Genomic DNA, 22,673 nt, shown 5'->3' with positions numbered 1-22,673 from the left:
AAAAATAGGGTTTGGTCACTTTGCAAAAACAAGTTATTCAAAATGAGATCACAGTTTGGCCATTATTTGGGAATCTGAGTGGTAGCAGTTACTTGTTACTAAGCTTTTACGTGAGGATTAAGGGAGAGATATAGACAGCACTAGCGTGACACATGAATTTCCTGGCTGAACATCTCTTTTTGTTGATGCTGATGCGGGGGGAAGGAGGAGAAGAGACTTGGAGTGGCATTGTTTTCCAGCTTTCGTTCTAAACATTCATTGAATACTGAATGTGTGTTACAGTGGAGTGATGGCTGCAAATTCAGCCATGCTCCAAAACCCATAAAAGTGCACCTGAAAGACATTATTGTCAGAATATACATTGAGTAGCCCAAATGAAAATTAAATAGTGTGCCCTTGTGTACATGTACGTATGAGTTGAAGTAGTTAATAATGTCTTGAAATAAACTTAACCTTTTTCATTTCCCTATAGTGTAGGTTTACTGCCAAGAAACAATGGTTCTCTTTTTATTGCTGTATTTTATATTACCATTTTTAAACAATTGAATTTGACCTTGTGTAGAGATTCGTGATCTGACTGCTCTCATTCAAAGAAATGTCAGACTTCAGTGGATTTTGATGTTCTTGCTGTTTAAAAAGACTGCAAGTTTGGTTTGGTTTTTTTGTTTTGTTTTGGTTTTTTTTTCCTCCATGGAATTTATTGATGAGATTCCTTCTGGGCCTGAGATTTTTTAGTTATGACAGTCAGATTTTACACCTTGCAAAGAATAAAGTGCATTTTCATCAGTTATTTTGGTCAAATTAAAAAGTTCAATTGTATTTGTTCCTTCTGTAGCTGGTGCACTTTATATATAGGTGATAAATCTAAAGTATTGTAGTTTCTGGACTACACCATCTTTTTTTTTTTTTTTCTCCACCATGAAGTCTCCTGGTAGACAGTTGGGGAGGGGAAGTTAGATTTTTCCTTATAGTATGGTTTTCATTTTAATGAGCCTGTCATTGATTCAAATAGTAAATTGACATGGGAATTCCTTCGCTTTCCTCTTAAACCAGGGAAATCAATTAGGTAGGTGAGAAGGAGACACTTATGCAAATAAGAGAAAACCATTTCCAAACAGCAAAGTGTTTCTGGGGTCTGGGGAAGGACATGAAGGTGGTACCTCATTCAATTTGTCAGAGCTTTGTTTAAAAAACAAGCAAAAGAACCCCTTAACGCTTGTTAAGAGTTTTTTGTAATGTTTTTTCGAAACAACATTGTTGGCTAACTAGTTTTGCATACGTATGTTTTTGGTTTTTTGGTAGGTGACAACTGGCATTTGAGAAGGATTGACTGGTGCTATGAAGCAGGGGAAGCATTAAGTCAGGAAGTAAGAGCATCCTATTTTTGACTTGAATCATGCAGTAGTTTATGTACTTCATTTTTGTGTAGAGACTTTCCCTGAAGAGAACTGCATTAAAGCAAATGCGTGGGGGGTTTGTGTGTGCTACATTAGTACACACACTGTTTTATTTTCACAGGGCTTTATGAAGATAGTGTTGGGATACCTATGGTTAAAATGCAAATCTTGCGCACCTGCCTGTTGTGTTCAGGGACTAGGATTAAGCCATATCCACATAGCTTTTTCTAAAGTCTAGGCTTACCATGCATTAAAGATACATCTACAAAGAAGCATGAGGTGTCAGTTGGACAGCTGCGGAGGTGCAAAGGAAATCCACAGCTGAAGGGGATGCACTGGAAGGACTCCTGCAGAGCAGACTCCTGTAGGTGCAACACTTTTTTGCGTGCAGCTGCAAAGCTGTCTCCAAGCAGTGGATGTTAAATGGGTATTTCTGTGCTCTTCGGTGGAAAAGCAAAACACCTTGGACCTTTGGCAAGCATGGCTTGAAAAACTGCCAATGTATACTTTAGAAAACAAAGCACAAGAACATGTAGACTTACAAGCGTACTGTGCTTGCTTTTCCTACAGAATGCCACTCTGAAGGAACTTAATGTTTGCAGTGGAGATACTTTGGTTGTAACTGAAGGAAAACTTCCAGCAAAGGTAAAATGAGCGAGATGGTGTTCTTTAGTCAGTTGACAGTGTCTGGAGACTTGGATATGATAGTTGTTTCTTTTTTTCCCTTGCTGATTTTAAAAATACTTCCATTGGAAAAATTCCGGTCGGCCGTAATGAGCAATGCTTTTTGCAGTTTTACAGCTTTTTTGATTTCAGTCAACGCTTATAATATTCTTAGTCTGTCTATATTTATTCTTCTTTCAACTTCTCTAGCAGAAGGCTTTCCCATTGCAGCTTCTTTGCCTAGAAGTGTGTTAAGGTTAACAGATCTGGAGGAAATCAGTATTTCTGGCATGCAAGGTTCTTGCGAAGGCACAACTTGTGTGCTACTACTTCCTCACAAAGTGATAAAAAAAGAGGAGTTTAAGTGTTTGCCTTCAGTTCAGATTTGTACTGAGGATGGCGTTTGAAAAGGGCCCTACCGGGAGATCCTCTTGTCAGCGACGATTATCCAAACGGAAAGATTCTTTGCTAACAAACCTCAAGCAATATCATAGGACGGTCAGGGTTGGAAGGGACCTTTAAAGATCACCTAGTTCCGATCTTTCACTAGATCAGGTTGCTCAGAGCCCCGTCCCACCTGACCCTGAGCTCTTGCAGGGATGGGGCATCCACAGCTTCTCTGGGCAGCCTGCTCCAGTGTCTCACCACCCCCGTGACCAGAGGCCGTTCCCTCAGCCTGCCCCAGCCCCTCACCGTCTCCAGGGCCCTGGGCTGGGCCCACAGCCCGCGCACCAGTGCCTGTCCTGGACTGGGGAGACCAGGAGGGGACAGAGGCGTCCAGCTGCAGTCGCCCGAGTACAAATAAGAGAGGAGGAAAGCACCTTTACTGCTCCTTCTCTTGTTTTACGGGGCCTTTTAAAAATGGGCGGTAAACAAGTCTTGAGCAGAACTCCTAACGAAGCAGCTAGAAGGCACCCTAATGCTGAAGGCCAGCACTTCTTCCTGGCAGACCTGTGGTGGTCTGCTTCCGCAGGGGAAGAGCCGCCTCTCTGACTTCTTCGCTTGATCCGTTGCTGCTCTTTGTGCACCGCCGCGGAGGGTCTGGCTTCCTTCTCAGGCTGGGCCGGCGGCAGGGCGCTGGGCGGGCGCTCCTGCGCTGGTGTCGGCGTGCTGTCGTGGAGGGGAGGCCTGGTGTAGTGGTGCCAGGGGAGCCGTGCTGGAGGTGGATCCGCTTCCATCGGCTCTTCTTGGTCTTCGGGTGGATCCACCTCCATGGGCCCCGCACAGTCAGCCCGTGCAGCTGATAGTGCCTCCCCTCTGACACCGCCTCCTCTTCCTCCACGCTTCCTGCAGCCGCCTCTGTTCTCTCCGGCTCATGCTCTCAGCCACCCGCCTTGCTGCCGCGAGACCTCTTGGTACCAACCGTTCTTGGCAGGAGAGGGCCTCGAAGCTCAGAGAACTGTGGGCCAGCTGCCGGGGTCCCCTCTTTACAGGGCCCGGAACAGAAGGCAGTGAGGCGGCTTGTGACTTCAGGAGGCCACGGGATGGCGATGCATATGGCCGCACATGTCTGTTTTGGGAGTTGGGGGCCTGTGGCCTGAAAGATGCCCTGATGTGGGAGGAGGAGGCGGGTTGGAGGGCTGAGAGCCCCTTTGCTGGGGATCGGTCCCCTGTGCGATTCTGCTGCCCCTTGGGCACGGGGACTGCCCTCCGCCTGCCCTCGTGTGCCCGGGGCTCCAGCCCCCTCCTCATCCCATGCCCAGGGTGCCCCGGGCGAGATGGTGGCAACAGTGTTCCGGGAGGGTCGGGGTCCTCAGTGACCCCCTGCCCACCCAGCTCCCTGCAAGTGGCGCAGTGCCCCGTGCCTGTCAGCGGTTGAGAGGGGGCAAAGCATCCCGACAGCCCACAGGCGGGAAAGGGAGGCGCAGCTGCCCTGAGCAAGGTCTCCCAGCGCTCCCTGAAAGAATTGCCAATTGCCAAGTGTGTGGGCCCTTGTCCCCCAGCCCTCCCCATGGAGCATGGGGAGGTGCCATCTCTTCTGCACTGAGCCGTGAGGGAGAGAGGAAGAGAGAGCCTGGTGACTTTGGGGCTGCGGTGCCAGTGCAACACGAGGAGCCTGTCGGAGGGGTTCCTTGCAAGTGAATATCTTCAAACATAACATCAGTTGGGTTGTAGAAGAGACTTGAACTGTTGCTCATTGCCAAGAGGTATCTTCTAGGTACGGTTGCCAGGGAGTTACGGGAGGCCACTGATACTGATTATTCCTGAAGGCATGTTACAGGACTAGCTACAGTCCTAATCTAGTTTGACACCTGTGGTATGCGTGTCCCCATTTCCATCAACCTCTTCCCTCTGAACTTGTGTTGTCATATAGATTGTGTTTTCATGATTCTTGTGCTGAAGCTTTTCTGCAGAGATATAGTGGTGTTACAAGATTTCCAGTTTGTCCAGCAAATTTTGGAGTTCTTCACAAATACTGTTCATAAAGCATCTGAACTTTATGCTTTGTATGGATTACATAAAGCTCAGATTTTTGCCCTGCGTAGACAAAATCTCCTATACGTGGCTGTCTTCACATCCTGGCACATTTTCCTCAGACTGTGACCCAGCTATATCTGAGGAGGGGAAGGAGGGAAATAAGCACAGATGCTGTCTTAATGAGCAAATACAAGAGGCATGGAAAACCATGGGTCTGTACCCGCTGCTCTATCCCCTGAAGTATAGGGCATTGTAAGTTGAAACAAGGCTAAAAGACTTTGCAAGAGCCAATGGGCAGATAATATGGATCTTGGCAAGTCCATGGTGAATAAAGCTTCATAAAGGAGAACTAGATACTTTTAATATGTTTGTTCTCAGAAGAAAAACGTAGGATAAGAGCTTACAGCAGCGGCGCAGTGGGTGTTAATAGCCCAGTTCAGAGTTGCATCTGAAAGCAAGCAACCTCTCCTGGTCAGGAAAGGAGAAGTATCATCAATTTAATGTCCCTTCGTGGCCATGCAGAGCAGGTAAGAACATCAGTAGCTTCTGAAGCAGCAGAGTAGCATTGCAGTTGGTGAGCTTAGATGAATCCAGCTTCCTCTGGCAAGGTTGTATCTATGTCCAAATCTTCAGACAACAAGTGTCACTCAGTTGCATCTGTAATGTTAGATGCCATGACAGCAGAGCCAGGATGGTGAGGTTAGGCTCCATGAGGCTGTATTTTTTTCACTCTAGTCCCTGTAAAAGTAGGAAGTGAGAGTTCGTGATGTGTGATCATAGGTGAATGCCAATAAGCATGCCTTTACAAAAGCTCAGATTTGAACAAGTCTTTTCCTTCTTCCTGAGCTGAAGGTAAAATTTTTCATCGTCTGCATTGGAACACCGAAGCTACCTGGTACTTTCTGTTCACTTTTCAGGGTTTCCTGAAAATACCCATCTGGTGGTTCAAGTCTTCAAGCCATAAGAAACATGGAGAGAACACACAAGACCAAGTGAATGGGATGACGTGCAAGATGGATGCTTTGCAGGTGTCTCCTACAGGAGGTGAGCTTGATCTGGTTTTGAAAGGAATCGTATGGCCTGATTGTCTGTGATTGCACCGAGAGCTTTGAGTCAAAACCAAAATTTTAATCCAAAGCCTTAAAATGCTTTTGAAACCGATGAGTGACTGTACAAGTTTCAGCAAGTTTATGGGAAAGGAGCCACTTAGGAGACAGATGCAACTTTTTACAAGGCCATGAATGCTAGGTAGTGTTCTGATGTTCCTTAGCTATATTTGGTCAAGGGTAAGACTTCCACTGAGTTTTGCAGCAGGGGCTCTTTATTTGTCAGTAAGTAAAATGGCTTCTCCATACCTGATGCAGTGGCCGAATTGTAAAGCATCTCCTCAATGAGCATAGAGGTGATTGGCTTCAAATGCCAGGCTCCTAATATCATACTTAATTCACTTCAGGCTATGTTGCTTTTTGAGAAGGTGTAAAAGGGGCGATGAGTAAATATTACACAGCATAAAAGACGTTACATACAGTATTTTAACCTGTGATTCTTCTTGTAAAGGTCAAATCCAAATAAAAAACCAGCTAGGGTAGGAAAATCAAGTGAGGGTTGAGAAGAAGAAAATTAAGTGGGGACAACTGTGAATTGGAAAATGGGAAACAAACTGATTTTTCCTTTCTGCAGTTTTAACTTTCTTTGCAGCACACTCTACATTTCAGAGTCATAACCAATAATTAAGACTAATTTGAATAACTGGTCTTAGTTTTAAAATTTGATGTATAGGATCTGTTTGAACTCTTCCTGTTTGGCAACTAACAGAATGTATTTTATCAGCTGTATATTATGTTTCTTGAACTGCCCCCCCCCCCCCCCCCCCCCCTAAAAAAAAGGTCAGGTCCCTTCTCCAAGTGAAATCTCACCATGAAGTGACTGTTATCTCTTAGGACGATAAACAAAGTCATGTTAACTCTTGTGTTGTTTCTTTCTTCCTCCCCCCATCTAAAGATTCACCAGAATACATCCACACAGACATGGATCTTTGTTATGCTGGCAGTATAGAAATAGCAGGAGAAGCTTCTTTGGAAGATCTGAAGATGCAGGTTAGATGTTCTCCTGTATTGGAAATGTACAGCAACACTGTGATTAATTGATCTCTATTAATACCTATTTTCTATTTCCTTTTCCCTTGTCTCCAGTATGTTCTGATATGGCATTTGCTTATATGCCATGTTCAGTGGTAAGTACCAAGAGGCAGTTGGAGCATGTAGCTCAGAGATTTCCTTAGTATGTCCCCTGCAGTTGCCATTCTACCTCTCATGTGTCCTGACCTGCAAAAGCCTTGTTGCACTTCATCCAGAACTTTGGCTTGCAGCCCTATCGTTATTTCACGATGAAAAAATTCTTCATGAGAAGCACACACATACAAGCACTTCCTAAAAAGCCACTTTCCATTTCCACATTGTTACTGTATTAGTTTTCTGCGTTTTGTTTTTTTTTTTTTTTTTTGGTATGCTGAATCTAATGAATAAAGAATTGCTTTTGATGCACAGAAGGTCACGTTTGTCATTCAGGAAGGTATAGCTTAGTTTCTTTGGCCAGAAACTAAGGTGCCTTTTTATGCTTTTTTTAACCATAAAAGTATGATTTTAATACATGAAGAAAACCCAACCCAAACCAAACAAACCAAAAAAAACCCAAAAAGCAAAAAACCAAAAACCCAACCAAAAAACCCACCCCAAACCCACAAAAAGACATGAAACAATCCTATCACAAGGCTCTTTATTGTTTAGCCAGTTGGTTGTTCTACTTAAACTGCATGGGAAAGGATATCTCATCTGATTCTGATCCTGATCCATACCAACACTTACTCTTTTGGGTACGACTTCAGTTTCAGTCTCTGGCAAACTACTGCTATGAAAAACGGACCATTTGCATCTTGTGAACAAGGAGAATTGTCGTAGCATGGAAAGAGTATTGTGTCCTTGATAAGGGCTTAAAGGAGCTTGCTTGGCACTCTGCTAGAGACTGGGGTAATGATTCTGTCAGCCTCATTCCCTCCCAGTTATACAATTTTTGGTTAAAAAAAGAAATTTGGTACTTTTGAAATGTAAGTTAAGTTGAGAAATGTTGGGAGGGAGTGAAGTCCAACTTGCTTTGAGGTTGAAGAGTGACTATGTTGATCATAGCCCCTACCTGTAAGTCACAAGCAACAGCTGGTGTGGAATAAATCTTCATACCTTGCCCTATTTCTGATTGCTTTAGTATTGCACTGAGAATTAATAAATGGGTTTTCTTTTTTTTTTTTCCAAGGAGACTGGCTGCTAAAGTTACTGAAGAAATGTTTCTTTTTTCAGGCTATGACATTACTATGCTGCCAGGAGCAGATTGTCCCACTGCCCTCGTTTCTCAGAGCATGGACAGTGGACAGTAAGCGCCCAGCCAAGCTTTTACGAAACAACAAGCAGCAACTCAAGTAGGTTTCTTATTGAACACGCAAGTAGCATTGCAACAGACTGGCTGTTGACTGGATTGTGGGATGGATTGGTGGAGAAATAAATCAGCTCAGTCAAACGTCAACAGAAAGCTCATTTCTGGTTACTTCAATTTTTTGCTGAGCACGTTTTTTGACTCGAGAGCTGTGGAAGGGAGAGGTGTGAGCATAAGTAGATCATACCAAGCTTATTCTGCTAAGCTTTATATTAGGTGTTTTTAAATGCCATTTTTTTACTTTTCTGAGTTTTTAATTTTTGTTCCAATAGCCTCTTGCTTTGGTTTTCCAGATAAGCACAGGTCTACTTGACTAAAAGAGTGATTTATCTACTCAGGAATTTAGAATATATGGTTGGAAATGTATATAATCTTTGTTTTGTTTTCAGTGACTATAAGCTGGGTGCCAGAGTGGAAATCTGCATAGAACCTTTGCAAAAAGAAGAGCATTTGGGGTAAGATCTCAAGATACTTATTACAGCAGTGCATTTGAGATGAGACTTAATTGAGCACCTTTTAACTTAAATACTTTGTCAGGATTACAGATGTCAGTATGCAAGAAGACTTTGGAGCTTGTTTTTTGTTTTCCACAAACAAAAATAAGGGAGGGCGGGAGGGAGTGAAAACTGGGAATTCTGGATTCTGAAAGCATGATTCACAAAACCGCTCTATTTTCTCTTCCTGATGACAGCCCCCATGAACTGCTGCTTCGAGTCCAGATGGGCATACCAGGGGAGAGGGACTACTATGACTCCACGGATTTGGTGTGGGATATCTCCAAAGAATGCACAACCTGGGCACTGAGGCAACAAGTGGCTTCTCACTATTGTCTCCCTGTAGATAAAATTGAAATAGCCAAATACTTCCCTGAAAGATTTGAGTGGCTGCCAATATCTAGCTGGGTAAGATCTGGAATGACAGAATCCAACCGTTGTTTGAGAGAAGTATTTGTTGGTTTGTGCTGCAGTTCTTGAGCAAGCATATTTAAGCAGATGTTGGAAATCTGCTTTGATTTTTTTTCAGACACAGCAAATTTCAAAGAGGAAACGGAAGAAAAAACAGGAGAGTTTACAGTCAGCGCCTTACCACCTGAAAGATGGAGATATCATTGGGGTGAAGGTAAATTAACTTGGCTTTAATTGTTGCACAAGGATTGGGTTCAGGCACTGTCCCCTTTGCAGTATCTTAATTTCTTGCTGGTTTTCCTGCATCCTGCTACATCTCTATGAAAGTACTGGGATGTGGATCTGGACAACATATTGTGTGGACTGGAAAATTGTTGCTACTGGTGCTTTTTCTTCTTTTTCTCCTGTTCTTAGCCAGTCTGATGGAAGTTTTGTGCTTCTCCCCTTGTATCATGGTACTGGCACTAGAGGGCAATACCTTAGAGGGTCTTGTGCAGCTCTCAGCCAGTGCAAGCAGTCAGTTCCTGCTCTACACTTGAACACTACCCAGAAGAAACTGGATTTTTTTTCTTGCCCTCATTTTATTGACTGTTTTTTTTTCCCAACTCAGCGTAAAATCCAAGAACAGTGCCCTTTAAAAATCGTATTGTAAATTTAAACCCATTACATTTTCCAAAGAATTATTACAGATCTATTTAATTCTTTAAAAAATAATTACACAGTGGCATATTGAGCTCTGAATTAGGAATGAGGCTTATTTAGGAGACCTCCAGAAGAACATACTTGCTGGGTTTTAAAGCAGTAGGCAAAAAACTCTGATGCCCTATCCTGATGCATTGGACTATCTAGAGAAGTCCCTGAATAAGGCAAATTCACTGTTAAATGCAAAAACTGAACAGAGGAGTCTAAAAAACTTTTCTGCCTTTTTGAATTTTTTCACTTAATTAACATGAAGTTAATTGCTGTAAAACTAGCTAGAGGAGATGCACTGAAAATAAATTGCATAAACTGAGTAACATGTGGGAAAAAGTTTTGGTAGATGAAAAGTATAAGCTAATAAACTCAATCATTTTTCACAACAGAATCTTCTCCTTGATGACACTAAGGACTTCAGCACAGTGAGAGATGACGTTGGAAAAGAGAAACAAAGGCAGCTTGTGTTACAAAAAAAGAAAAGGTATTGAGTATTTACATTTATTTTTCTTTAGAAATATGCAAACTGTTCTTGGCTGCTTTTCAGACTGGCTTGATACTTGGATAATTTTTTGCGACAGTGCTTGCTTGGTGCTCTCAGAGCACACAGTTCCAGTAGTCCTGAAGGAAGTGCTCAGGTAGTTCAAACTCTTGGCTTTAAGTGCCATGTTCCTACACCAAGCCGCAATTTTTGCTCTTGCAACACACTGCAACATTTGTCCCTGCCTCTGGAGATGAAAAACGAACTGCTTGGCTGCACTGGCCTTGCACAGGTTGTAAATGTGGGCTTGCAAGGTCATTCTTACAACTAAGTGGAAATCAAGTTCCAGTCCAGGTTTGTGGTGCTGTTGGCGCTTAGGCTCAACTCTAATACTAGGCATCTTAAATTCTCTTTTTTTTAATAGTCGGCAAGCCGAACGCTTACAGGACCATGTTTTCTCTGAGGAGAAGCTGAATATTAAGCACCGTAAACCAGAAGTGGCTCTTTCTATCAACGTGGGTGTTTTCAGATAGCACCAGGAGATGATTTGCTGATCAGACCATACTACCTATGTACTCAGTTGGCTTGGAGTACCTCAACTGGACCAACAAGAGGGTCTTTCCTGAAGTGTCTTCAAGAATCACTGAGACAAACTGGATATATAGGTTTCAGGATAACTCTGATTTTCTTCTAGTCTCTCTTGGGGGAAGTGCTTTAGCATCCCTTTATCCATGTGGTACTTTTTCTCAGGCTAGGTAAATGCACTTTATCCATGAGAAGGCTGATTAATATATTGTATAACCTTTTGGTGACTGTTTAGTAATCACCCTAAATGCTTTTTTTTTTTTTTTTGATCAGATGCTGATGTCTTGCACCATCACTACAGCGTTGCTGGGTTTTTAATGCAGTCATAAACATCTCTTTTTTTAGATATTTTGTTTTTCATCTCTGGTCACTGAAGTTACTAGCGATACCAGAATTTGTTTTTGTCTTTTTATATATAAACCTAAGTCTGTAGTAGCTGGAGTCAGATTTCAGGAATGAAGGAAATGTGAAAATCTCTGGACAAAGTGTACTGAATTGGCAAAAAAAAAAAAAAAAAAAAAAAAAGAGTAAGTTCAGAATCTGTCAAGCTCTAAAACCTGAAGACCTTTTGCGATATGGAACAACAGTGCGGTAACCTATATATTTAAAATTGCTAGGGCTTTTTTTTTTTTTTTTCCATAAGCTTCATTAACAAACAAAAGAGATGGAAAAAATTGGCAGATCTGATTTTTGATCTTAAGTGGGTTTTATTGTACTCAAGAAAAAGGCTTGTATTTATTTTCAGTACTCTTATTCAGAGGACTTTCCCTCATTTCTTATTTTTTCAATTGTTCTAATATTCTTTGTTACATTTCGGAAGAAGTTTCTCTTGGTGTCACAAAGCTGATTTACAGCCTCCGTAACAGAAGGGGATGTATATGGCTGACGACCAGCTGAACTCAGTAACAAAGGTTCTTGAGTATTAAGTAAAATGTTTACCGAGTGCTTATGAGACTGGATCTCAAGAATGAGAACGTGTGTAACTAGCTGATGAGAGACCATATTTTTCTTACCCCTGAGGCTGGGAATTGGGGTTGACCAGAATCTGACACTTCAGCATCTTTATCAAAACTTTTTTAATGCTTACAATACTTAAACTGTGTTTCCCCCCACTGTATGTGACTATTCATAACTTAATTTCCCATCAGGTTCAGAATTTTCGTTGAGCACAACTAGTACTGACAGATTAACCCAAACTCTTGATGGAGTTAATTGTTTACAATCAAATTCTAAACATGTTTTGAATGATAAGGCGAAAATGGAACAGTGGCAGATAACATACAAGCATTTCTGTGCAGCAGTGACGTGCTGGTGGCATCTAACGTGTTTGGCTGTTAACGGCTGGGAACCTGTGCAAATGGATTGCCGTATCACATGAAGTCTGCTCTCAAACACACTGCAGAGCTTTGTTGAACTGCACAAATGTCCGGAAACATGTTCTGAAATGAGCAAAGCAATTGTTCAAAAATAGCTTTTGAACAAAGCCTGAGGTATCCTTAGTTAAATCTGTGTTAATGAGAGAACAAAATACAAGTCACTTTTGGGGACTACCATAAACGTTTAACCTGCTTTGTGTATATGTAGAAGATGCCAGTACAGCAGACTACTAAAATTTTGGCTAATATGAGAAGATCTCTCATTTATCTTTTATAGGTTAACAATATTCTGGTATTTCAGACAGCTTCAAGACAAAAACTGACACTCTCAGCTATCAGGAAAAAAAAAAGTCAAAAGCTCTTTGAAGCATATGATTATTATTTATTTCATTGCATATCTTCAAAATTCAGCAGGTGCTTCTGTGCTTTCTTAGGCTGATTCATTCAAGAGGAGGATATTTTAATTTCCTCACTGTTTCGGTTGTAGGTAGGCTTTACTTGAATCTTGAAATCCTAGTAGTATGGATAGATTTTCTGACTAAGGTGAGGGCAGCCAATTGCTTTCCCCATCTTATTTTGCATCGCCTTCTTCCGTATCAAGTGTTCTTGCGAGCCAAAAATGATCACACCTGCTGATTACTAAGGTAAGCAAGAAAGGTTTGTGTCTGCAGATTATTTCATTGCATTGCACTTACTTTGCTGTCACTTTAATTCCTCCAGTTCCTTGCTGGACAGCTGTACTGACCTCAGCCCTCCCACCTACCTGTTAATAACGCTAGCCTCTTCTTGAAAACACGAAGTTTGGAGAAATCTAAATATGGATTCCATGTGCTAACGTGGGGATTTTAGTATGTGCCTTTGTTAAAGTGTAATGTAGCAGCGCCTGCACTGAACCAATCTTGGATTATTTCTAATGTTGGCTCAAAATGCTATTTTTTCCTTAAAACTATTGTGGGTCATTCCACAATGAGAGAGTTCATTAAAAATGGGGGTGGGGAGAGGGAACACCTTTTTAAAATGGAGTCTTTGTGATTCCACGGTTTATGATGGTTATATTCCAAAGCCTGGAAAAGCTTTCGTCTTTATTTTTCAAGTGTTCTTCACAAAATAAAAAGTAATTTCTATTTGATTTGTCTGTCTATGTCTCACTAAATACATTGATCGGGAATAGCATGAATTGGTTTCTAACGTTGGATGGGGCACAACCTTCATTAAGCTTTAATTTCCAAATTTGTTCCTAAGACAGCATTCCGATCTCTGAGAATTTTCCCCAACCCGGCTGGGGTTGCGCTGTACAAAGACCTGGGTTCAGTTAGAGGACTGGGATTTTGGTGCAAGTTAAAGTGATTTTTAGCTTGTGTTTCTCCTCTTCTTCAGAAAGCATGGTCTAGTATTTACTTCCCAGTATTCCAGCTCCTAGTTTGTGCACAAATATATTAATCTGGTCTATTTTTTTAAGGGAACTAGCATAAATCATCTAGAGGACTGTGGCTCTGCATAGAGTAAGAAACATGGATTGCTAAGGAATGGTTATCTTTTGTATCTGCTCCTGGGGCAGTCCTTGTAAAAGAGCAAGTGTTCAGCTCTTTTCCTTTTCCTCATAACTCATTCTAGTTTGCTGAAGCGATTATGGAGCAGGAGGAAGTGGCCCACACAAAAAGCAAGTCCTCGCTCACTTCAATCCTCCCTCAGCGGCGGCTGAGCAGAGCTGTTGCGTTCTGAGGGGTGTTGGAGGTACAAACCCCAAGAAGGAGGAGCAACGGCGCAGAGGGATGGAGCTGGGGCAGGTGAGCTCTGACACGGCGGCTGCAAGCTGCGTGCAGGAGAAGCTCTCTGGTTCTGGGAGTTGCTGGCTGCTTTGGCTGTTTGCCCGAAGCTGAAGGGAGGGGGGTGCCAGGAATGCCTTCCAGCGTGGTTAGCTGCAATTTTGGGATTTTGCCAATACTTCTGCTGACATTGCCTGTAATTGAGGAGTTAATCTTCAGACCTTGCAGTATCCAAGGCCACAACATCTGGAGGCAACGATACCAAGCTGAGTTTGCAAGCAAGCTTAGAGAGACCAAGAGGTGCGAGCTCCCAGCCCTGGAGTCAGTGCATGGAAAGCTAACAACTAAACTGTTATCTTTCTGTTTTCTGGCTGACCCTTGGTCAGCACAGCTCTGTGTGCAGATAAATGCAAAGGATGTGATAATGATACAGCTCTTTCCGTGGATCTTTATTACGGCCAGGCAGTGAAGGCCTATCAGCTGTGTTTATTGAATGGGGTTTGCAAGTACTGCTGCTTCTGCTCCTGTTTGATCTAGGCGTTTGTGCCTTGTAAGAGCATCGATCTTGCTAGTTTGTGGGTTTCTTCCAAAGAGAGTATCAGCTTCGTGGTTAACGCATCTATAAATTCCTGCATTACAAAGCTTTCCTATAAACTTTAACTGCAGCCCAAACAGATTTTAATTCTGGTGGTCGTATTTCAGATGGTGATCAGTAGAGGTTAAACACCTGCTTTTGCTAAAATGTCCTTGCTAATCACTGGGGAGAAACATATTTAGAAAAAAGAAAACAAAACTGGCCTTAGGCTGTTGTGCTTGCTTCCTTGCTGAAAAGTTTTACTGCAGTTAAGTAACTCTTACTCGTTCTAGGGGTTAACCGTGTTTAATTTCCTCTGTGGCCCACTGCGGTAGCATCTGAGCAATGCCGGCATTGCTCACTGAGCTCTGAGGTGCCCTCTGCCCCTCTGTGCCGGCAGCCTCCCTCACGCAGGTACCCGCCAGGATGCCCCTCTCTGACCACCTCGGGTCCTGTGGCAGTACTCAGCCCATCATTGTCCTCTCTGAACTGCTCCCACCTCTGCTCTGAGCTCCAACCAGCCCTCCTGTCTCTGCTGGGTAACCCCAGGGTTGCTCTTCTCCCCTACGGCTGATCCCTGTCTTTATTTGCCCTTTTATTTGTCTCATCTGCAACTTCTCCCAGGGGCTCAATCTGCTGCAGGCCTTGTCTTCAAATTCCTCTTTAATTCTCTTTTTCCTGGTGATCACAGGGAATCGCTGATCACTTCTGAACACGCGCAGTCTTCTGCGTTTCACACAGAAGCTGCTGAGGGCACTGTAATTCTGCTGCCGTAGCCATCTCCTCTGGCTGCCATCGCTGCTCAGAGCCACATTTTGACTGTAAGCCCCTGCCAGCAGCCTGTGCTTACGCAACAGCTCCCAGGTGACTTCTGTGAATTATACCTGTGTTCTTAATGCTGAAAGAAGTTTAACCTTCCTCCCACCCACCAGCCCTTTTGCTCAAAAAAAGAAAGGTATTTGTTAGCTAGTGTGCTTTGTTTTGTTCCCATGGGATGCTCCTGACAGGGACAGGCTGTGGTGGGGTTTTTGTTTTTTGGATTGTAAGTAGGTGCAGCCACGATAGTTTCTGTTGAACCGATGCCTGTTTGTCTAATCCAGCTAATTAAGCTTAGTATGATTACTGCAGAAACAGCACAGCTGTAGCTGCAACATACACATCAAGCGTATCTTCCTTTGGGGTGGGTTTCAGGGCCATTAATGATTCCCCAGTCAGAATTTACTTGCAGTGATTTACAGATTCTTGATTTTCATATCATAGACTCAGTGTGCCCAGCTGGAGGCTGAATGCGCTTGGTTAACAGCCACATTGTGATAAGAGGGACTTGCTCAGTTCTGCAGAGTATCAATTTTTTTTTTATTATGGCCGTGCACATAAAATAATGTGGAAATCAAGGAAAAGAAATGTGGAAAGGAAATGGGCTGCTCCTTTATTTTTGTTGTTTGAATTATACAGCAAAATTTTTAACAAATAATAATAAAACCATTTTCTGAAATTCACATTAGTGAGCATGGCAATTCACAAAGCAATGAAAATACAAAACCCATCTTCACATATGGTTGCATGCTTTTGTTTCTCACTATACTAAAAGCCTTTCAAACTAGAAGACTTACGGCTTAAGAAGAAGAGGAAAAAAAAAGAAGTTGTGCTGTGGAAAAATGACTGCAACAAGTACAACGTAGCTAGGTACGCGCAAGACAAACTTAGAAAATGTATTTATAATCAAAGTGTCCTTTTTAGAATGACACCAGTTGGGGTAAAGAAGAGGTTGTGAACGCTACAAAAGACAGTTCTCCTCTATTAATGATAACTGTAAAGTCATTAAGATAGACTGCTACTTAAAAATCAGTGGGTGTATCTATTGCACCAAGTTCTCGTGACCGTGGCTTCTTGACAAAGGTCTGCGAGGGGAGGCACAAGGACGGGCCGCGTGTGCCGCTCTGCATCGCTCGGCACTCCCGGGGCTGTCATCTCAGCACGTGTGTGCAAGTCGGTGCTGCCCCGGGCTCAGAGCTCTGTGCGCAGAAGCAGCTTTGCTTGTCTCATGTTTTCAATCACTGCGGAGAAAGCACTGCAGATACTAAGGATGACAGGGAAGATTCCTACGTCTACACAGCTTAAGGTCAGAAATTAAAGCCACTCTGGATAGCTAGACTTCTAAAAGGTCTTTAAAAAAACTTTTTTTTTTTTTTTCAATTTTAATGAGTAGTTTTGACTAGTTATTTTGTCTCAGCAACAGGTGTTGACTGCAACTAGTGATTGGCTTCTAGAAAATATTCAGACACTGATTTGGGAGAAATTAATTCACCCCCCGCTCTTTCTCTTGGACTATTTCATTAACTCCTCTTGGTGGCAAAAGTGTATATAATGTTGTGTTTTAATCGATGCTCCAGTGTCAGAATGCCATTAGAATACACCAGTTCATCTGATGGTGTTCGTGGGGGGTACAGATGCTCTTTTCTGTATTCTGCAGGTGTCCCATGAGGTTCAAAGCTTTGTCTGAGTGTCAGACAAAAGTCTGTGTGCTGTTGGAGTGGAAAAACTAGAAAAGACTGTGAACCCAGATCACAGGGTTATTGTTAGCTGCTTGTATGTGGGAAGTGGTTTGTTCTGTTACCCACAGCTTTTGAATCTGGCTTATCCCAATTTGCTATAATCTGGGGATCGAGACCTCAGAAACATACAATTCTCAAAGTGTTATTAAAGTGGCCAGCCAGGAGAGGGGAGTGCAGAGACATCAAGCCTTAGGAATTAATTCCAGCCTTTGTGGAATATGTATTTTTAAACTTTGGTTACCCCTAGGGCGAGAAGTACTGAAACAGCTTCTGCGGTTCAGGTTATGAAGCAGAGCAGCAGCGTACTCAAGTCTGCAAGTGCCTTGAACTGACACAGGTGGGGTTTTGGGGCCAAACTTCCACAGTGTTTGGAAACTCTGCCAGCCTGCTTCAGAGACTGAGGACAATCTCACCATACTTTACTGCCCAGTTCTTCAGAAGTATTCAGCAATGGTTTTTCCTAGAAGGCACTTACACTAAATTTACTTCATTCATGTTTATAAAGGACTTTGAGCAAGTTTTACTGCAGAAATAGATCCAGCATTTCTCAAGATTCTCTTATACCCTCTTCCCTGAACGACATTTGTCTTGTATAAACTTGAGATGGCTAAAAAGGGATCAGTAAAGTGCCCATTTCACTCACAGGTCGAAATATCTTCTGGTTCGTAAGCGTACATCCTGTTCCCATATTTGCCAGTTAGATCAGCTCGAACTGTCATTGAAGGATCTTGAGGGGGAAAAAAAGTACAAGATATTAGCAACTCTGGCTTTGTGAAGTGGGGCTGTGGTGAATAATTTTGTGAGGATAAAAGCCTTTTAAAATGGTGTTGATTGGCCTTTTTATGGCTGGAAAAGTACATCTGGAAGCACCAGGCTTTCAGCAGCTGTACATTAATGAAGTCTACTTCTGAAACTCATCATGAACAGATCCTCTACGCACAAGCCTTGTCTGTTGGCTCAAGATTATTGCCCATTGTCCCCTTCATACCCAGCAGTTTGATGGTAAGTTTGCCTTTTGTATAGTTGTTGGTCACGGTTGGTGACGGGCCTTTGCTCTGCCCTTGGACAGAGCATTTGTCATTCATCTGAGGACAGGCTGGGAGTAAGAGGCTATATTCAGCTGTTGTGGCACAGAGTCACGTAGGCAGGCCCAAACTCTTAAAGGATATATGTTAGCAGTTAATAGCAGTGACATGCTGTTCATTTCCACTAGCGGAACGAGACTGTCACAGTCCTGTTTTTAAAAAGATGGTAGTGGTTTTGGGTGCCTGACTTAAGCTCTGATTGCTCAAGTACGCTGAAATAAGGCCCAATTTTTATTTGTGTGGTTAAGCTGTTCACTCTGAAAGTCTGGGTTATTTCTCTAGCTTCAGTGATGATTCCCCTGACCCCAGAGACTCACCCACAAAGAGGATCCGAGGGACGTAATGGCCATCAGGTGCCATGTTGTCATCACTGCTGGAATGCTGTCGGAGTTAGATAGCCTCTTAGTGACGGGTAACTGTCTGAGCGCTAGAAATGGCCTGAATCAGCTGAGCTTGCCTCATCTACCAAAAACTGACAATTCTGGTGTGATCAAGTAGGGACTTTCCCTGGTCTGTCCAAGCTGTCCCCTCCTAGATGCTTGGGGATGAGGACAGAAACCGCAGGCAGGTAACTCAGAAAGCCTGATGACTGAGTATTTTTTCCTTTTATCAGAATACTACCTGTGGTTGGAGTATATAAAATGGTATTTCCATACCAGTAAGTATGCATACATGTGTATGGCAGTGTCGCCCTGCCTTCTCTCCAAGGAGGAACTGCGTTGGTGTTTTGCAAACCCTGTTGTACATCCCCAGACAAGTGGGAGAAAAAAGAGAATTTCAAATACAACTTCAAAGCTGTGCAAAGTGAATCCATTTCTGCTTTTAATATGGCTTATTCCACTCCCCAGTAAACATTTCAATTAATATTTTAAAATACAAACTTACTACCAGATTGAGCATGATGAAGTCCTCCTGAGCCATCTGCTGGATTTCTGGGCTAGAAGCAAATGCTTTCCTTAAAGCTAGAAGAAAGAGAAATACATTACTTGGGTGGGAAAAAAAAATCTGGATCACTGCTTTTCATGGGTTTGCAACATCTTATATTGATCCTAAATACACCCAGTAAATGACCGGCACCACTTTGATACGCATATGTCCCACAAAGCATGGAGGACTTGGTTCTCGTAAAGTAAAATGCAAAAGACATTTAGTCCTTGAGGAACTGAAATGCTGGTGTACAGACATATTTCCTTCCCAGGGGCTGAACAGGTCATGAATGCATACAGCTTGGCTTTATTCGGCTGTCTACTACACTGCTACTACAGAGCATGTGAATTGTCTGCACAATTTATGCTGTATGCATTTGGGGGAACAAATACTTACAGAACTTTCATAAGACATGGTGGGGCCAGACTTCCCTGACAAACCTCACTTTGTTCTCGATAACCGAGGAGGTTATCAAGTGATAGTGAGTGGTCTGACACACTTTTTGGCAGGAGGCCTCATAAGAGTAAGAGGAAAGTGTATAAAACAGATGGTAGCAGATGCTCTTGCAGGCCAGAAGATGATTTGAGCTTTCCAAGGCTGTAAACTGTTGCACTTCTAAAGTTCTTGTCTGCAGATGAAAGTACGCCAATAAAGGCATGTTGCAGTCCCTGTGAATCGGTGAATATGAGGCTATAAAGATAATTTTCCTGGTGTCTGACTCTCCCTTTTATTCAAAGCCACAGTATAAAACTATGCAAGGGAGGCAGCGTGATGCCTAACCTCACTGGCTTGATATGGTCTACTTTCAGGGCCTCTTTCTGAGGGGATACAACTTCCCCAAGCTTTAATCACATGAGCTGATGATTTCCATGCTTGCTGGGGCCCAGGGAGTTGGGAGTAGGCAGGAAGGAGAACTGACAGGAGATCAGGGGTGTGAAAGAGGATAAAGGAGGAAAGCTTGGTGTCTACCTGCTTGTTTTGTAGCCAGGGAAGTTTTGACCCAGAGCATGTTACTGCCCAGAAAAACTTTACAACTGTTTTATTCCCCAGCTCTTCTCAAGGGTCCCCAGTGGATTTACTGTCTCTCCCTTTCCCTGCATGTGCTGGAAAGGCTTCACCCCAAGTGCTCAAATGCTTTTTAAGGAATGAGCACTGACAGATTTGGATCCCCCAGGTGGTTTGGAAGGGTTTGCTTTGCTCACCTTGGCTGTAAGGACACTCTTCCAAGTGGTGAATAACCATCAGTGGCTTCTTGCTGAAACGACATTGCAGGAAAGGAGTGGGGAGGCAATTCAGACCTCTTACAGACTGCACTTGCAAAGTGTTAAGGCACTGAGTTGCTCCAGGGATATATTTACATTGTGAGAGCAATAGCAGCCAGGCTAGCAGGGAGGTGTGAACACAGCCACGTACAGAGGGGTGTATCACTGAGAAGGTAACACTGGACGCTCTGCAAGGGCATTTGCTCAGCTCCTGGAAGGTAAGCTCTCACCAAGATCTTGTACAGCCTCCCTACCATACAGGAAAATACAAGGCACAGTCTGAACATCATGTTAGAGCATAGCTTTGTTCTGTGCAGTTAAACATATGAACCAAAAGGCATAACAAGAATTGAGGATTACCTGGTTTTTGATCGTGCTAAACCTTCTTCGTATGTCTGTGCCCATTCAATGTCATCTCCCCAGCCTGTTGAGAGCAGAGCACCCTTAGTTAATTTGCTAGTCAGTATGGATGAAGATGTTCTGCAGAATGGGGATCTGGAGCCGCACGTGTAATTGGGTGGCACAAACTAGGCACCTTCCCTCAGGGTGTCGAGACCCTCAGGGTGGTTTGTGGGTACCAGGAGAGGCCCAAGCAGAAAGGTGCAAAGAAACAGATGATAGGGAAGGGGCATGAAACCCCAGCCTTGATAGGGCTTAGGTGGCGGATTAGGATTAGGATTAGACAGGTATTTCCAGCCACTCAAAAGCTGAACCTCAGTTTCTCCCTGAACCCGTACACCCTCCCAAAGAGCTGAACCAGGCTTGCTGCTTGCCTATGGCTTCCTGCAGTAAGGGATTGCTCAACGGGCTGGGGGCTAGGGAGGGTAGGGATACAAGAGTGTTTTTGGCATGAGGTGCTTGGATCTTGCTTGATGGAGCAAAGCTTGGACCTGAGTCTGGAGCCCCTTGCAATGGCTACAGCACCCCGCTCATGCCCTGCATCACCCAAAGGAGACCCCAGGGAGGAAGAGGATGTACCTGCTTGCCTGTGCCTGACCTACAATGCTGGCAGGAAAGCAGACAGCAGAGGGGTTGAGCTGGCTGCAGCTTAGCTATGTGACTATGGTCTCCTGCGTACATGGCATGCCTCTTTAGGGGTAAGGGCTGCTGATGGGGCTGCCTATTGAGCTCAGCCTCTGCAAAGCTGATCCAGCAGCTGATCAGCAGCCGGTGTAACAGCCCGGCTCTTGGCCCCATCCCCAGCCCAGGTTTGGAGCAAAGCACCTGTAGCTGTTCCCAAGCACAGAGCGTGAGGACTTCTCCCCTGCTGAATGCACCGGTGCTCTTGGCCACAGTGGAAATGGCACCTGTGAAAGGTAGGTTTGGGCTTCTGCTTCTGATGAATAGTAACACAGTGGGGAATCTCCCAGCTGCTGCTCTCGGATATTTGCATGCCTGGATATATGAGTGGAGGTGCACACTAGCCACTGCAACAGGGAAGTACAGGTGCTTCAGAACTGCCTTAAGCATCCTAGTCGCTCACCTCGAGAGAGAGTCTGTGGGGTCCGTATCTGAGCTGAGCTTTCTTCCTCTTCATCAGGGAGCTTCTGGATCTTTTTCTGTGCAGCAACCGTTACACCATTGCAGAGAAGGAGGGAACACAGGAACGGAAAGGCATGCATGCTTCTGGCTGGCAACAACAGAGAGAAAGGACCAACTCAGGCAGGCAGAACTTGATGAGACAGTCTCATAAAGAGCCATTTACTTGGAACTGGTCTCTCACCTGGCAGCTCCTGCTGACGCCTCGACAGCAGTGTCCTTGCTGCAGCCTCTCCCCTCTGGCCCAGGTTAAGGCAAGGTCTCTTTATACCTCTGTAAATACAATAGCTGGGTATGGACGTCAGCTGAAATTCCAGGATATCCTGCTCCTGCCAAGGGGCAGAACAACCTTTTTACAAAAGCTTTCTTCAGTCAGCCCAGCAACATGCATGATTGTAATCAAGGTATATTGATTTATGAAAGCATTTGTGCAGAGTTTATGCTAGACACACCTAGCTCCTTGGGGGTCAACTGTGGGTCTCCAGGTACAGTGAAGTCTCTCAGAGTCAAACTGAGAGATACAGAGAGGATGCATACACCTCTCTTGACACCCTTCACACCAAGAGTGGTGCAGAATGCACGTTCCTGTAAGGAAAAAAAAAAGTTAAAGAAAATAAGAAATCACAATGTAAACAACATGATGTGAACTGAACCATGTAGCAGTAATAGGGAGCATCAGCATAATGAAAGGACCATGCAAGGATATGAGGCATAACTCTGTGGGATAAACAGGGCTTGCGTCACAGCCTAAGGAGATGGTTTTCTCCCATCGTCAATTTTAAGGAAATAAACACCACCTTTCCATGCAGGGTTGATAGCTCTTTGCAAAACTCCTGTTGTATCAAGTGAAGATGACCATAATTTCCATTGTGGAACCAACTACAGGCCTGTTAGGAAATCCTAGCTCTGCTTCCGTATGCAGTCATACTGCAGTCTTTATTTCTATCTGCTCTGTTGTGCTGAG

The 22,673-nt window shown here is 43.6% G+C and overlaps 2 protein-coding genes across 13 annotated transcripts in view; one reads left to right on the top strand and one right to left on the bottom strand.

Annotated features, from left to right (window-relative positions):
• USP40 (ubiquitin specific peptidase 40) overlaps positions 1–13,130 on the top strand; it is a 40,595-nt gene extending 27,465 nt beyond the window's left edge. For 8 of the 12 annotated variants that reach the window (XM_030018070.2, XM_041124328.1, XM_030018067.2 and 5 more), the window contains 10 exons: positions 1,303–1,367; positions 1,968–2,042; positions 5,396–5,522; positions 6,480–6,574; positions 7,829–7,947; positions 8,351–8,416; positions 8,653–8,863; positions 8,985–9,080; positions 9,949–10,043; positions 10,465–13,130. In XM_030018070.2, coding sequence (XP_029873930.1) covers positions 1,303–1,367; positions 1,968–2,042; positions 5,396–5,522; positions 6,480–6,574; positions 7,829–7,947; positions 8,351–8,416; positions 8,653–8,863; positions 8,985–9,080; positions 9,949–10,043; positions 10,465–10,573 — 1,058 coding nt within the window. In that variant the 3' untranslated portion in view covers positions 10,574–13,130. Of the gene's footprint in view, positions 1–1,302; positions 1,368–1,967; positions 2,043–5,395; positions 5,523–6,479; positions 6,601–7,828; positions 7,948–8,350; positions 8,417–8,652; positions 8,864–8,984; positions 9,081–9,948; positions 10,044–10,464 lie in introns of those variants that run through there. The other 4 variants (XM_041124329.1, XM_041124330.1, XR_005932678.1 and 1 more) reach the window with 4 other exon arrangements.
• Positions 13,131–16,080: 2,950 nt separating this feature from the next.
• On the bottom strand, positions 16,081–21,937 carry LOC115342876 (anterior gradient protein 3-like). Its single transcript, XM_030018072.2, has 8 exons — positions 21,894–21,937; positions 21,654–21,800; positions 20,531–20,594; positions 20,111–20,163; positions 18,867–18,943; positions 18,299–18,362; positions 17,540–17,623; positions 16,081–16,398 (listed from the first exon to the last, which is right to left on the bottom strand). Exons 2-8 carry the CDS (start codon positions 21,790–21,792, stop codon positions 16,349–16,351), a joined length of 531 nt encoding a protein of 176 aa, XP_029873932.1. The 5' UTR covers positions 21,793–21,800; positions 21,894–21,937; the 3' UTR covers positions 16,081–16,348.
• Between the last annotated feature and the right edge of the window lie 736 nt (positions 21,938–22,673).

The sequence above is a fragment of the Aquila chrysaetos genome, chromosome 6 (genome assembly GCF_900496995.4).
Source record: "Aquila chrysaetos chrysaetos chromosome 6, bAquChr1.4, whole genome shotgun sequence".
NCBI classification, from domain to species: domain Eukaryota; kingdom Metazoa; phylum Chordata; class Aves; order Accipitriformes; family Accipitridae; genus Aquila; species Aquila chrysaetos.
The sequence above is the reverse complement of the archived record's forward strand: the minus strand, read 5'-3'. Positions and strand labels throughout refer to the sequence as shown.